This window comes from Phocoena phocoena, chromosome 19, assembly GCF_963924675.1.
Source record: "Phocoena phocoena chromosome 19, mPhoPho1.1, whole genome shotgun sequence".
Classification (NCBI taxonomy): domain Eukaryota; kingdom Metazoa; phylum Chordata; class Mammalia; order Artiodactyla; family Phocoenidae; genus Phocoena; species Phocoena phocoena.
This window is the reverse complement of record NC_089237.1, coordinates 37,870,936-37,885,267: the sequence shown is the minus strand read 5'-3', so window position 1 is coordinate 37,885,267 and position 14,332 is coordinate 37,870,936. Positions and strand designations below refer to the sequence as shown.

The window sequence follows — 14,332 nt, the reverse complement described above, 5'->3', positions numbered from 1 at the left end:
TGAGCCATGGCCACTGAGCCTGCGCTCCGCAACGGGAGAGGCCACAACAGTGAGAGGCCTGCGTACTGCAATGAAAAAAAGAAGTACTTCTCAACTATAAGTAAGACACATTTTAAAAAAAAACACAAATGGCTCCAATGAACCTTTTGGAATTAGACAAGGCATAAGCCAACAAAATACAAAAAAGGCAAAAGTTTGAAAGCCTCAAAATAGGGTGATCACTATGAGGTCATCTGAATGATGTTCAGGTCAGAAGGGGAATTACAGGGGCTATCCAGAGTTAAGCAGCAGGAGCAACAATAAGCTCTGGAAAGGTGACTAGGTTGGTTAAACATCAAAAGTTCCATTCAGAGGCAGGACAACAAAATAATCATGTACACTTGTAGACATATCCCATACCAATGATGAACAGTATCAATTAAATCTCTAGAAAAAATAATCCTGTCCTTTATCAAAGGACATTGCTCTGCTCATCAAGGAAAGGTCTAGTTCTAAAAAGCGGAATAATTTAAAGTTCTTCAGCATATCAAGAATTAAAAATAACCCCAGAAATTTAAAAATGAAAAGAATTTAAATAACCAAAAGAAAGAAGAAAGATGCTTGCCAGACTATCTAGTCCTCCTCCCAAGAGATCCACTGCTCCCATCTGCATGGAGGATACCTGTGGCACACTGACTGGGGGACCAAGGTCAAGGTTTAAAAGATCCCCCAGAAGGTCACCTTGAGAGGGGATAACCTGAGGCTGTTCCAGGTTGGTGGCAGTGGTGGTCCCAACAGGGCTGTCACCCGCATCAGTGCTGCAAGTCACACACAGAAAGAGGGGAAAAGAGAAAAGTCAGTTTCACCTGGGACACAGTAACAAGGCAATGGGTGAAGGTCAGATATACAAAAACGGGAGGGGGAAAAAACTCTTATACTATATAACTTCATCAGTCAGTCAATTTTAATTGAGCACCTACTCTATAAGGGAGCACTGTAATGAGAACTCTGGGAAAATACATCTTTTATTTTAAAAAAAGGAAATATATTTCCTGTCCTCAAATAACTTATACTCAAACAAACAAATAAAAAACCAGCATTCACAGAACAAGTGAAAAGCACACTCACCGTGTAAAAGCAGAAATGAGTATTGTGTGTCTGCACACTGACAGGATATAGATGAGAAGCAAAACAGAACCAGGTGGGGCTGATCCCAAAAGATTCTGAGAATGGTTTTATGGCTAGATTTTCAAAAACAGCATAGTTATGAGGAACTACCAGGGAGAGACCTTCAGAAAAAGAAAGGATAGCTTGTGCAAAGGCACAGAAATGAACAATTTGACTTGAGGGGTGGTGAAAAAATTATACCGGCAGGAGCAGACACCGTAATTGGTAAGATTTGGGGCAAGTGAAGATGAGGGAAATACAACTCTGAAAAAAGGTCTGGAGAGTTAATTTTTATATGATAGACAATGCACAATCACTTTTATTTGTTGAACAAAGAACTAAAATGAACATTTAGAGGAACATTACCCAAGCAGCTGTGTGTATAATGGACTGAAGTTGGGAGAATGGACATGAGGATGAGCTAAGAGTGACCTAAACCGTTACTGCCACAACACTGTAAAAATAAAAACGAAGTGGTGAGTTCCAAGAGATGTTAAATGGACTAGGCAGGGGGAAATGATCTTAATAGATGGTGCTGGGTCAACTGAATAGCTGCGTGAGACAAAAATGAGCCTTGACTCCTACACCTCACAACATAAACAAAAATTAGAGATAAATCAGAGATAAATGTGAAGGGGAAAACCAAGAGGATTTCTATGACCTTGGAGAAGACAAAAGTTTCTACAAGAAGCTCTAACCAGGGCTTCCCTGGTGGCGCAGTGGTTGAGAGTCTGCCTGCCGATGCAGGGGACACGGGTTCGTGTCCCGGTCTGGGAGGATCCCACATGCCACGGAGCTGCTGAGCCCGTGAGCCATGGCCGCTGAGCCTGCGCGTCCGGAGTCTGTGCTCCGCAACGGGAGAGGCCACAACAGTGAGAGGCCCGCGTACCGCAAAAAAAAAAAAAAGAAAAAGAAAAAGAAAAAAAACTCTAACCATAAAAGAAAAAAAGTGATGAGCTGGACTTCATTAAAATTAAGAACATTTCTTCTTCAAATGACACCATTAAGAGAGAGTGAGAAAAGGTATTCTCCACAGACTGGGAGAAGTTTGCAAAATATCCATCTGACAAAAGACCTGTATCCAAATTATATATAATTCCTACAGATCATTCGATCATTACATAAAGAATTCCTACAAAGATGATAACTCATTAAAAAATAAGGAAAAGATCAGGCATGACACAAAAGAGGATATACTAGCAGTCTATAAACATGAAAAGGTACTTGCATCTTTACTCATCAGGAAAATGCAAATTAAAACTATAAGACACCACTACAAATCAACCAGAATGGCTAAAATTAAAATGATTGACAATACCAAGTGCTGCTAAGGATGTGGATCACCTAGAACTCATACATTTCTGGAAGGAGTGTGCACTGGTACAATCACTTGGGAAAACTGGCAGTATCTCCTATAGCTAAATATATATCTATTCTATAACCCAGCAATTCCACGAAGTGTATACACAAGAGAAATGAGTATATAGGTCTACCAACAGAAATATATACGAATATTCGCAGCAGCTTTCTCCATAAGAGCCCCAAACTGGAAACAACCCAAAGATACATCAACAGCAGATATAAATAAATTGTGGCATATGCAGGCAATGGGATACTATGCACTAATAAATAGGAACGCACAACTGATAACACGGCATTAGAGTAGTCTCAGATATTATACTGTGCAAAAAAGCTAGAAACAGAAGAGCAAATGCTGTATGGTTCCATTTACATGATGTTCAAGAAGAGGCAAAACTAATCTACAGTGATAGAAATCAAAACAGTGGTTATCTCTGGAGGGTGGCTATAACAGCAAAATGGCATGAGGAGTCTTCTGGGGTGCTGGAAATATCCTATATCTGATCAGAGTGGCGGTTATATGAGTATATGCACACGTAAAAATCTATTGAGCTATACACTAAAGATTAGTGCACTAATACTAAGATTATTATAAATGACATATTAATTTAAAAAGTGAAAAAAAAACAATGAAAATTTCAGGCTCAGACAGCTTCACTGTGAATTATTCCAAACGTTTAAGCAAAAAGTAAAACCAGGGCTTCCCTGGTGGCGCAGTGGTTGAGAGTCCACCTGCCGATGCAGGGGACACGGGTTCGTGCCCCGGTCTGGGAAGATCCCACATGCCGTGGAGAGGCTGGGCCCGTGAGCCATGGCCGCTGAGCCTGCGCGTCCGGAGCCTGTGCTCCGCCAACGGGAGAGGCCACAACAGTGAGAGGCCCACGTACCGCCAAAAAAAAAGTAAAACCAATCTTAGATAAACTTTAAAGTAGAACAGAGAATGACAATTGAAAAAATCTGAAAGTATTTCAGTTTTACTGAATGTTAAGGAATTACCCCTAATTTTGGCTTGATAATATATTGTGATTTTTTTTTTAAGTCCTTATCTTTGAGAGATACCAAGTAAAGTACTCATTGGTGAAGTGATATGAGGTCTGGAATTTAATTTAAAATACTCCAGCTCCCTCAAAAAAAAATTTGTGGGGATGATGAATGAAACAAGATTGGCAAAATACTGATTACTGTTGAAACTGAGTGATGAGTAAACGTGTTTGTTATACCATTCTATCTTGTATGTTTCCTAAGATTTATATAATTTTAAAAACTAAAAAACCACCATAAAAATTCCATTAATAAACAAATGCTTTCTTAAAAAACGAAAACCCTAGGTAGGTTCTGACAACACTTGAACAAAGAAGAATGAAGAATCAAACTCAGAAAAAAACAAAAACGAAGAAGCGAAAGACTAGTGTTGCTCCTTATAAGAGGAATCTGGAGGGATGATAGGGAAAATAATACGCTGCTTTCAATTCTGTTAAGTTTCAAGTGAGAAAAACAAGTAGGGAAGTCCAACAGACAGCTAAGGAAAAGGGACTGGCAGTCAGAGTTACAGAAGTGAACTTGGGAAGAAATTCACATACCCGCCTCAGGTGAAATGAGCAGAGTAACGCGGGGGGTGCTGTGCTCTAAGAGCAGGGCGTATTTAACAGAATGTATCAGTGGTAACTGTGCTTAGAAGATAAACCGCCTAAGGGAATACATAGAGAAGGTTTAGAATGAGCCTTGTGATACAACCAGAGAAGAGAAGGAACACAAAATTGCAACGATTAAAGAGAGAAAAACAATCTAAAAAAAAGAGGGCTTAGGAGGAAAAAGTGTCAAGGAAGCCAGAAGGAGACCTATCTAGATTGGGGAGAGGGTGGGTACAAAATAAAGCCAAAAATTAATAAGGAAGTCAAAAGGGGAAACAATTTCATATACACCTAGCAAGAAATATATGAAACCTCCATAAAGGGTATCCTCTGCCCCTGAAATTCTATCATCTCTCAACATGTACCGTTTGGGAAATGTGACAAAACACATGGATTTATCAGCACCTTTAAATAGAAGGCAGAATAGGCACATATTCTCCTCCACTCTAATACACAGGTAAGAGTATTATGAGAAGACAAAAGTGAGTTAGATGAAAAGAAATAAATGATCTTATAGTTTCTACAAATTAAGAACATGATAAATCACTATTATGTATTTTTTCTAAACGGAAGACACAAGAAAACTAACATGAAAATCTTTCCCCATTGTGAAGGCATGGGAAATAACTGCATAAAACTGTCATCAAAGCAGTATTTTTTTTTTTTTTTTTTTTTTTGGTGGTACGTGGGCCTCTCACTGTCGTGGCCTCTCCCATTGCGGAGCACAGGCTCCGGACGCGCAGGCTCAGCGGCCATGGCTCACGGGCCTAGCTGCTCCGCGGCATGTGGGATCTTCCCGGACCGGGGCACGAACCCGTGTCCCCTGCATTGGCAGTATTTTTAAAAGGTGAGATATTTCCAAGTTAGACAACTATTTACCATCTCATGCCCACAGAGCAGCTGACAAGTATAGTAAGCAATACTCAACTAAAAAGCACTTTTCCCTTTCCCAAGTGATTTTAAAAGACCTCATGAAGTAAGCATTTTTAAGCCTCTAAGGTTTTATGGTGCAAATGTATTTCACGTCAGAGGCATATCACTTATTACCCTTAGGACGCAGAAGAAAGCTAGGTGATGTCAGTACTCCTACAGACATGCCACTCGCAGCAACATACCAATATTTATTTCAAAGGGGATTTTTCTGCACTTGTGTTTCTCTTTTAAAAACACAAAGCAGGTCTTCCCTGGTGGCGTAGTGGTTGAGAGTCTGCCTGCCGATGCAGCGGACGCGGGTTCGTGCCCCGGTCCGGGAAGATCCCACGTGCCGCGGAGCGGCTGGACCCGTGAGCCATGGTCGCTGAGCCTGCGCGTCTGGAGCCCGTGCTCCGCAACGGGAGAGGCCACAGCAGTGAGAGGTCCGCGTAGCGCAAAAAGCCCCCCCAAAACCCAAAACAAGCACAAATGGACAAAAAGGTCATCCAAAAAGGAACCACATAAGGAATTGTGAAGGTAACAAATTGAAGGCTGGTAATCTGATAAAGACCTTATGTAAGAGACTGTGCTTCTTTTTACATATTGGTTCTCTCTTTGTGTTCTAGGAAGAGTTGTTTTTGTTTGTTGATTTGTTTCACTTTCCCCATCCCATTTGAGGGTCAAAGTTATCAGGAGAAAGGTAATTTAAATGGCAAACAACAGAAAGTCCGTATCTATTTATCAAAACTCGAAGCACAGACTGGGAGATGTACTTAGAACTTAAATGGTCATATCTAGCGAATGTTAAATATGCTTGCCTACGAGGTCAAACACCCTGGAACGAGGCCTGATCCTCATGAAACCACAAGTTTCCTTTGGGTGAAAATCACAGCACTGCCCTAAAACCAAAGATTCAACTCAAGGGCTAATGAAAGATTAATAATCATTTTCTTGGGTGCTGCCCTTTTCTTTTTGTTTATCTGTGCCCATAGTCTGTTAAAACAGAGCTACAGTATTGTAAACGTTGACTACACTAATTTGTAAAGCAATAAATCCTACACTCTGGCTATTCATGAACCACTGAAACACCTATATTAGACAATACGAGACACTCAGAAACGGTGCAAGTGCAGATACTCTAACCACTCAGAGATCAAATTCTACTTAGATTTGAGGTTTATTATAATTAATGAAGGGAGATTCTGAAAAGATTCCAAGATACCCATTATAAGAGTTTATTAGAGTACTGCCGCTCCCAAATTAAAATTTTAAGGTTATCTATAAAGCAAGAGTTCCATGTTACCTGACAGTCTGTTCATAATAGCATTTCCTTACTGATATGGAGCAATTTATTTTGGCAAAAAAAGGTACAGGCAACTGAACAACTATGTCTACACAGAATCTAGGCTGCTCTTATAAAACAATCCTGCAAACATTATTTCACTAACAGCTAGCTTTACAGCATAAGAGAAGCAGTGTCTGCTAACTTCATCCATAAGCTTGAACCAAAGTTACAGTAAAGGATAAAAATAGCTAAATGTATACATGGGCGGACCTCATTTTATTGCACTTTGCAGATACTGCAGTCTCTACAAATTCAAAGTTCGTGGCAACCCTGCATTGTCAGATGATGAGAAGCATTTTTTAGCAATACAGTATTTTTATATATCTATTTATTTTATATTTTACATTTATTTTATACAAAACCAGTTTCATAGTATATATACTGCTCCTCAAGCTGCTTTCCATATTGGCACATACAGCTGCCATTTTTCCACTGTATATGCAGCACTGCATCATTATTTACTAGTGTCCTAATGATGAACATTTAGGCTGTTGCCTCTTTCTCCTTCCTTCCTACTATTTATTTTTGCAATCATTATAAAGTGGCAATAAATATCCTGGTATCCACCTCTCAGAATGTCTAGATAGTGGCATTCATTTACGCATGAATTGTTCCAGTGGTATCATGTTATTAAAGGCAACAATCAGTCCCATTTCAATTTCTGTATTTAAAACACATACAAAAATATTTTCTTTAAACTAGGCCAGGGTTTTTCCCATGAGTTTCTACATAAGCAGATGAACTGGTTTATAATTTAGCCATTTAAGGCACGTATCATTCAGCTCAACACCGGAAGTGACCCTGATGGTTTTATATACATTTTCTTAACCATGTATTATTTAATTTGCACTCAAACTGGAGTGCTGGTTAAAAACAAAAAAGCATAAAGAACACTGACATACAAGTTAATACAGTATAAAAATGGTAAATTTTACCTCAAGATAATCTTTATCACATTCATAGGTTGCATTATTCTAATAGAAATGCACATATATACATGTATTATTCATATCAAAATGTTTGTAGTATCTGAAATGCCAGGGTTAAAAAAAGGAAACAGTGGTACTATCCAATTTAAATGAGTTTGTTTTGTTGCTTGTTGGGAGGGGGGCTAATTTGCTCCTGAGGAAGTGTTTATAAATAGCAGCCTGAAACCTCCTCACTTAGATTTTCATTTGGAAACAAAGCGTGAATATTATGAAACATAAACAAGTTGATTTTTTAAAAGAGCAGAATACAACTTTCTCCAAGTATCACATCAGGAAAGCAATCCCCTGCCCAGCTTTTATTGATATTTAAATTAAAAGTTAAATTTTAATCTGTATATTCAGTCCCCAAAGCATGTCATTTAAAATTTGTAGACTATGCTTTTTATTACACAATGAACACTACACATCACTTAACTGGGAAAACTTAATTTGCCTTTAATAAGTAGTAAAGTTGTTAAACATATTAAAATAAACTACATAATACAGCTTAATAATATACTTATCAAAATAATTTTTTTTTTTTTTTTTACTTCAAACTATTTCTCTCATATAGCTGGTACATATTTAACCAAATGGCCCCCAAAAAAAAAAATACCAATTCCTGTGGGGATTCACAAAATATATGCTTGTGTGAAAATAGCTTGAGTCCCCCCACAAATTCAAAACACGGCAACAGGACAAACTTCTAGAGACAGAATCACTGGATCAAAGGGTATATGTACTGTAAATCTTAACAGAAAACTTTAGTCCTATGAGAAATGAGAAAATGAGTGCAAATTTTCCAGGACTAGAAGTGAAGAGTGGGCAAGGATCTCCACTGTCCAAACTCAGTTATCCTGAGGGGTGATCTGTTAGGACTACTATCAGCTGGCCTTCATTGCCTCACTAATTCACATGGAGACCACGATAAATCAGGCCCAGTCAAAACTAATGACAAGAAAATAGAAACTTTTTATGATTTTAAGGTGCCATTATGTGTTTGGTGACTCAGAAAATTTGGTTTCGGATCTACTGTACTGCTAGTCTCATAGGCCCCCGTAAGGATCTCGAGAAAATAGTGTATTTCCCAAAATTTGAGACCTTCCAAAACAATTCTTACCAGGCAAGCTCTGAAACAGTAATTCTTAAACCATAATGTGCATCAACATTTTAACACACCAGGAAAGCCACTGAAAGTGCAGATTCCAGACTTTCTGATTCATTGTGTCAGAAGTGGGGCCCAGGAACTTTTATTTTTAACAAGCAGCACAGGTGATTTTGATGATGACGGTCTCTAGTTCACAGATGGAAAAACTAAGGTGAAGACTTCTTTTCCATGTACTAAAAAAAGTAATTACTAAAGTTTGGACACTTCTATGAGTATTCTTTACTAATTCCTCTAAAACTATCAAAGCGAAAAGACCTGTTGTCATTTCTTTTTTATTTGTCTTATCTGTTCTCTGCTCCCCTTTTATTCTTTTTTCTTTATTGTTGTTGTTTTTATAAATTTATTTATTTTTTGGTGCACTGAGTCTTCGTTGTTGGGTCTTCATTGCTGTGCGTGGGCTTTCTCTAGTTGCCGCGAGCAGGGGCTACTCTTCGTTGTGGTGCGTGGGCTTCTCATTGCGGTGGCTTCTCCTGTTGCAGAGCTTGGACTCTAGGCGCATGGGCTTCAGTAGTTGTGGCACGTGGGCTCAGTAGTTGTGGCCCACGGGCTCCAGAGTACAGGCTCAGCAGTTGTGGCGCACGGGCTTAGTTGCTCTGCGGCATGTGGGATCCTCCCGGACCAGGGCTCGAACTCGTGTGCCCTGCATTGGTAGGCGGACTCTCAACCACTGCACCACCAGGGAAGTCCCATACTATTTCTAATCATACCACCATTTTATTTAAAATTAGAAGCACAAAGATTTCACATATACTTCACTGAATTCTCAGCATAGATAAACAATAGGATTAAGTCTACTATAAAGACAGAACAGTAGTATGACAGAGAAATTTGCCCAGTCACGTCCTGAACCAGTGGATGTAGCAGAAACAGAACCCCACCACCCAATTCAAATTAATGTAACTCAGCAGATCATGCTGCCCTCAACTTAAAAATTTATGGCTGGTAACATAAATATTAAATTAGGTTCTTATTTCACGAACTTGAGAAAAAAATTCCAGAGGAAAATTCCAGTGGAAAAGACTTATATAAATGTGCTTACTCTATTATGCTAATGCCTCAGATTTCATTAACTGGACAGAAAAGGCAAGTCTAGAGAAACTGTTTATTAATTATTTATAGCCAAATATGAAATAATCATCCACAATAATCTTAAAACCTCTAAATTCACTTATTTATACTGGCTTATGCACAACAATGCTTCAGGCAGGCAAGACAGGAAATGCGTATTCTCAAAAGTCATTCTCAACTTTCAGACTTGAGAAGCAGCATTAACAGAGTAGAAAAGGGCAAAGACTCTGGAGCCAGGCTACTTGGGTTTGAGTCCTAGTTCCACCCCATACTAACTGGGCCGGCCTCTCTATGTCTCAGTTTCCTCACCTATAAAATGGGAAGAGTAACAGTATTAACCCTTACTGAAAGCCTGGCACATAGTAAGCACTATACAGATGACTGTTGTTACTAAGATTCTCTACTAGTCCTTGTACAGAAAATCTAGAATTGGGAACGTCTGATGGTTTATTTATACCCTGCCCTGTTCTAGAAAAGGATTTAGCAAAGCTTATAAAAATACATCTAAGGCTAGAGAACATAAATTAGAAGCAAAGGCAGAAAAATGCAAGCCACGATGACCCACACATTTTCTACGGGAGATCCTTAAATTTGATTCTAAGGTTTCAAACATCTGATATGAAAAACAAGTCTAGTCAGATAAGCCATTCAGAGAGGTAGTTAATTACATACTAATGCATAAGAGAATCCAAAACTGGTTAGGAATTTTTTTATGGGGTTTCATAGAGAAAAACATATATAATGGAATAAATACTTTGATAACACATCTAAAGAGGATAGTTTCTCATGACAACCCTTACTACAGGATGATGATATTAGTGTAATTCAGTAAAAACTATTCTAATAAGGGTCAAATACAATGCAGTCTAGATCCCCAGCTCTCTACTAATCTGGCTTGATTCAGTGGTAAATTTCAACATCTATAAGAACATAGGGAATCCTCCCTAAACACTTTATCTCAGGCAAATACTGTAATAAGAGTGAGTTTGAACTCTGACGAGAACCTAAAACACAGCTCTCCTACGCTGCCTGTTAAATACAGGTACAGAAGCCTTAAGAGACAATGCAGGTGAAGGCAGGGTTCAGAACTTGTGAATACAATAGAATCGACCAAAGACACTCACTTGATTATGAGGCTAGCCTTATCTATTCAGAAGTGAGTAGACAGGATTTCCCTGGTGGCACAGTGGTTAAGAATCTGCCTGCCAATGCAGGGGACACAGGTTCGAGCCCTCGTCTGGGAAAATCCCACATGCCACGGAGCAACTAAGCCCGTGTGCCACAACTACTGAAGCCCACGTGCCACAACTACTGGAGCCTGTGCTCCGCAACAAGAGAAGCCACCGCAATGAGAAGCCTGCGCTCCACAACGAAGAGTAGCCCCTACTCGCTGCAAGTAGACAAGGCCCGTGTGCAGCCAAAAGTAAATAAATAATTAAATTTAAAAAGTGAGTAGACAAGGAGCAAAGCCAAAATTCTTTTTAGAAAATTGTTCTAACTCCATCTTAACAGAGATACAAATGGGTAATAAAGGGTCTAGACTAGGAAATCTAGAATGCTCAATATAGATAATATTAAATAACCATTGCCTTGACGGTTATGGAAATTGCTTTGCTTCAGGCAAAAGGAAGTTTTAGAAAAAAACACTTCAAAGAGCTCTAACAAATAAATTTTAAAAGATGTAAAATTAATAATAGGAAAGGTGTACCTATTTTCCAAGGTGGATGAATGTCAAGTGGCCTCTCAGCAGTTAAGATGATTTTGACTATTCCACACATACATAAACACAGAATCTTCAATTTGGCTGAGGCATGAATCTGTCACACAATGTAAGCCGAGACAGTCTCTTACCTGCCGAGTGATTCTAGGTCACCACCCAGCACTCCCATCTCTACATTTTCTCTTTCCTTACTTTCTATTTCTTGTGGTAACTTTCATGGGAGAGCCAGATATTGCTGATGCTTTGAAATGTGGCCATCAGGGGAGAGTTAAAACTTGAGATACTTTAATAAACAGAAATCCCATGATTCTTGAAGAAAATGAGATTTCTGAGAAAGCTAAGAGACTGTACAAATATGTATTTATCTGTGTTTAGGGAGTTTTCTGAAGTGTTAGTACACAGGCCTCATTAAAGTCAAGTTTACTATATTACCATCTAGAATAAACACAAGACTTCTTTGAATCTGGTTAATTTATACAGAGTTCTTCCGTACAAAGGAGAGAGGCTCCAGGGCCTATAGCAAAAGACAGAAATGAACTTCAAGGCCCTAAGATGAAGTCAAATACATGGCTAATTTAATGGCAATCACCCTACAGAGTCTGTAATAAGCACTACATGATTAAGAAGGGGCAATTTCTATTCAAAATGGCCCCCTGTGGATGACCTATTAAACACTAACGCAAAAATTAACGTCTAACCTAAACTACTTTGATCCAGAAGATGACCAATTTCTGCTCTTAGTGCCAAGACATGCCTCATCAGTGATGGACAACCTCCCAGTCCACTTTTCACGGACAGATGGTGAGCCATGGCCTGTCCTTGACTCCACATACTCATATGGATGCTTCTTCACACTAACCATAATGGGGTCAAGTGAAGGTTTAGAGACTTGGGGAAACAGCACATTAAACAGTTCATTCATAATTTGTTGGAGAAATGGAGAAAACTGAGAGGTACAAGGGGTGGAGTGGGACACCTCTATTTTCTGTGAAGTGCATTTTCTGACATCCTTTAACTCAACTACTGTTGGTCAACTGCTCCTTAAAAGATAATCAAGCGATAATTCTCAGTAATGTTTACGTGCATCAGTAATCAGACAAGACAATTATCTTAATTTTTAGTTCAGGTCTTCTTCACATTTGAGTTCATTGATTGTAAAACATCTGTACTTGAATCAAGTGTCAGAAAGTAGCCTTTGACTCTAGCAGTTTTCTTGGCTGTATTTTTTTCAGAGTTATATAGCATATTCCATAAACAACTTATTTAATAACGTTGTCTGCTTTATAGTATTCCATTAAGTATTCAAATGCCTTATCTGCCCGTCGAACTTCTTTTCCTTAAAATGGATTCCTGGCATTTCTAAAATTAAATACTGTCAGAGGAAAGAAGAACTTTGCATTTATCATGTATCAAATGATGCGCTTTGACCACTTAACAGATGATGTATTGGCAACTATTCAAGGTTCACATTTGTGGCCTCAGTTTGGAACTGGGTTTCAAGAAGTGTACTAAGTGCACACCCCAACCGTACTAATTAATTACAGGATTTACCATATTTAGTCCTCCAATTGTGTTCATTATTGATATGAAATAAAGCTCCTCAGAGCAAAAAAAAAAGGAAAGATGACAGCTCAGAGCTAGGTTAAAGAACTATAAAAGAGTTCAAATACTGTTAATATACAACTATAAAGAGATGAAAGAGGAAAATGGTAAATTGAATATCTGAATCAGATGCCATGTGTAAACACACATCATAACTCTTGACAGCCTGCTAAAGCCAGCCTGTTCTCAAATTCAATTAAGAACATTACTGGATCATGAGGGACTGATCATTATACTAGTTACGTCAGAAAAAGTAATTACTTTGATTTCTGTGTATCCTGCTGGTTGCCACATTCCTGAAATCAGAACCCTCCCTAAAAGGACCAAAAATACTAAATAATTAAGGAAGCAGCATTAGCACTTTAAAATTACTTGAAGAGAAAGGCAACTTATCTAGAAGGTAGAACAGCACACGAGATATCTGTCAAAGCGTTTACCATCTCTACAGGGTACTTTCACTTGAAAGCTGAAATTAAGTCCCCCAGAAGGAGACACTGTGAGACTCAATGTCCTTTTCACAAAGTCATGTCCTTCATTAACACTAAAGAGTCTAAGTTCAGTTTTCATGAATTATCATTAAAACTGGAGTCAGTCAATTCATTTAGAAGCCATACAACCAGTTCTAATTCAGCAGAGTATGTAAAAGAGGCACTGTTTTTTTTTTTAACAGAATCTAAAGACTGCACTCCTTCCGTTTAAAATCTCTGCAAATGAACCTTCTTGGAAGAAGTCTCACAATTTCCTAGAATTCAAAACAAGACAAATCAACTCCATGCTTTCTTCAGACTTCTTACCTGTGTTGCCAAACTCAAGACCTGCTGTACCAGCTCCTGCGTTTCTGATGGTTTCTTGAGAAACAGCTTCACTATGGCAGTAAGCAGAGTGAGCTGTACCTAAGCAAATGTAATTTAATAGGTGAAGTGAAAGGCATTTGCATTATTCCACACCATGAATTCCAAAGTGATATTTTCCCAAATATGACTTACTATGAGGTCTTTCTGATTTTGATTAAGAAACAAAGGTAAAAACTCAGCCAATATCCACAATAGCAGTCAAAGGTTTTCATCAACTGAAAACGCACTAGCCTCCTATCTCCAAATTGCATTTCTTGGCATCAAAAACTGCTGGTTTGTTTCTGGCCCAGATAATCACCTGTATTTCTTAAAGTACATGCTAACATACTGACGGCAATAAAACTGGTTCCTGACCAAATTCTTTATTATTTACTTCCACCAAAAGCTACAACTTCCAGGGAATTAGGGAATCATTTATCATACTGAGGCAAGAGCCAAGACAGTAGAATTATGCCAGCTCACAACCAATTAAGAGTGGCATGCTAGGGCTTCCCTGGTGGCGCAGTGGTTAAGAATCCGCCTGCCAATGCAGGGGACACGGGTTTGAGCCCTGGTCCGG

At 38.8% G+C, this 14,332-nt stretch overlaps 1 protein-coding gene across 1 annotated transcript in view; it reads right to left on the bottom strand.

Annotated features, from left to right (window-relative positions):
- LOC136139109 (AP-1 complex subunit beta-1-like) overlaps window positions 1-14,332 on the bottom strand; it is a 69,171-nt gene that overhangs the window by 21,504 nt on the left and 33,335 nt on the right. Inside the window, 3 exon segments of the mRNA XM_065898013.1 lie at window positions 605-797; window positions 1,108-1,202; window positions 13,714-13,812. Of these exon segments, the coding sequence (XP_065754085.1) occupies window positions 605-797; window positions 1,108-1,202; window positions 13,714-13,812 (387 nt within the window).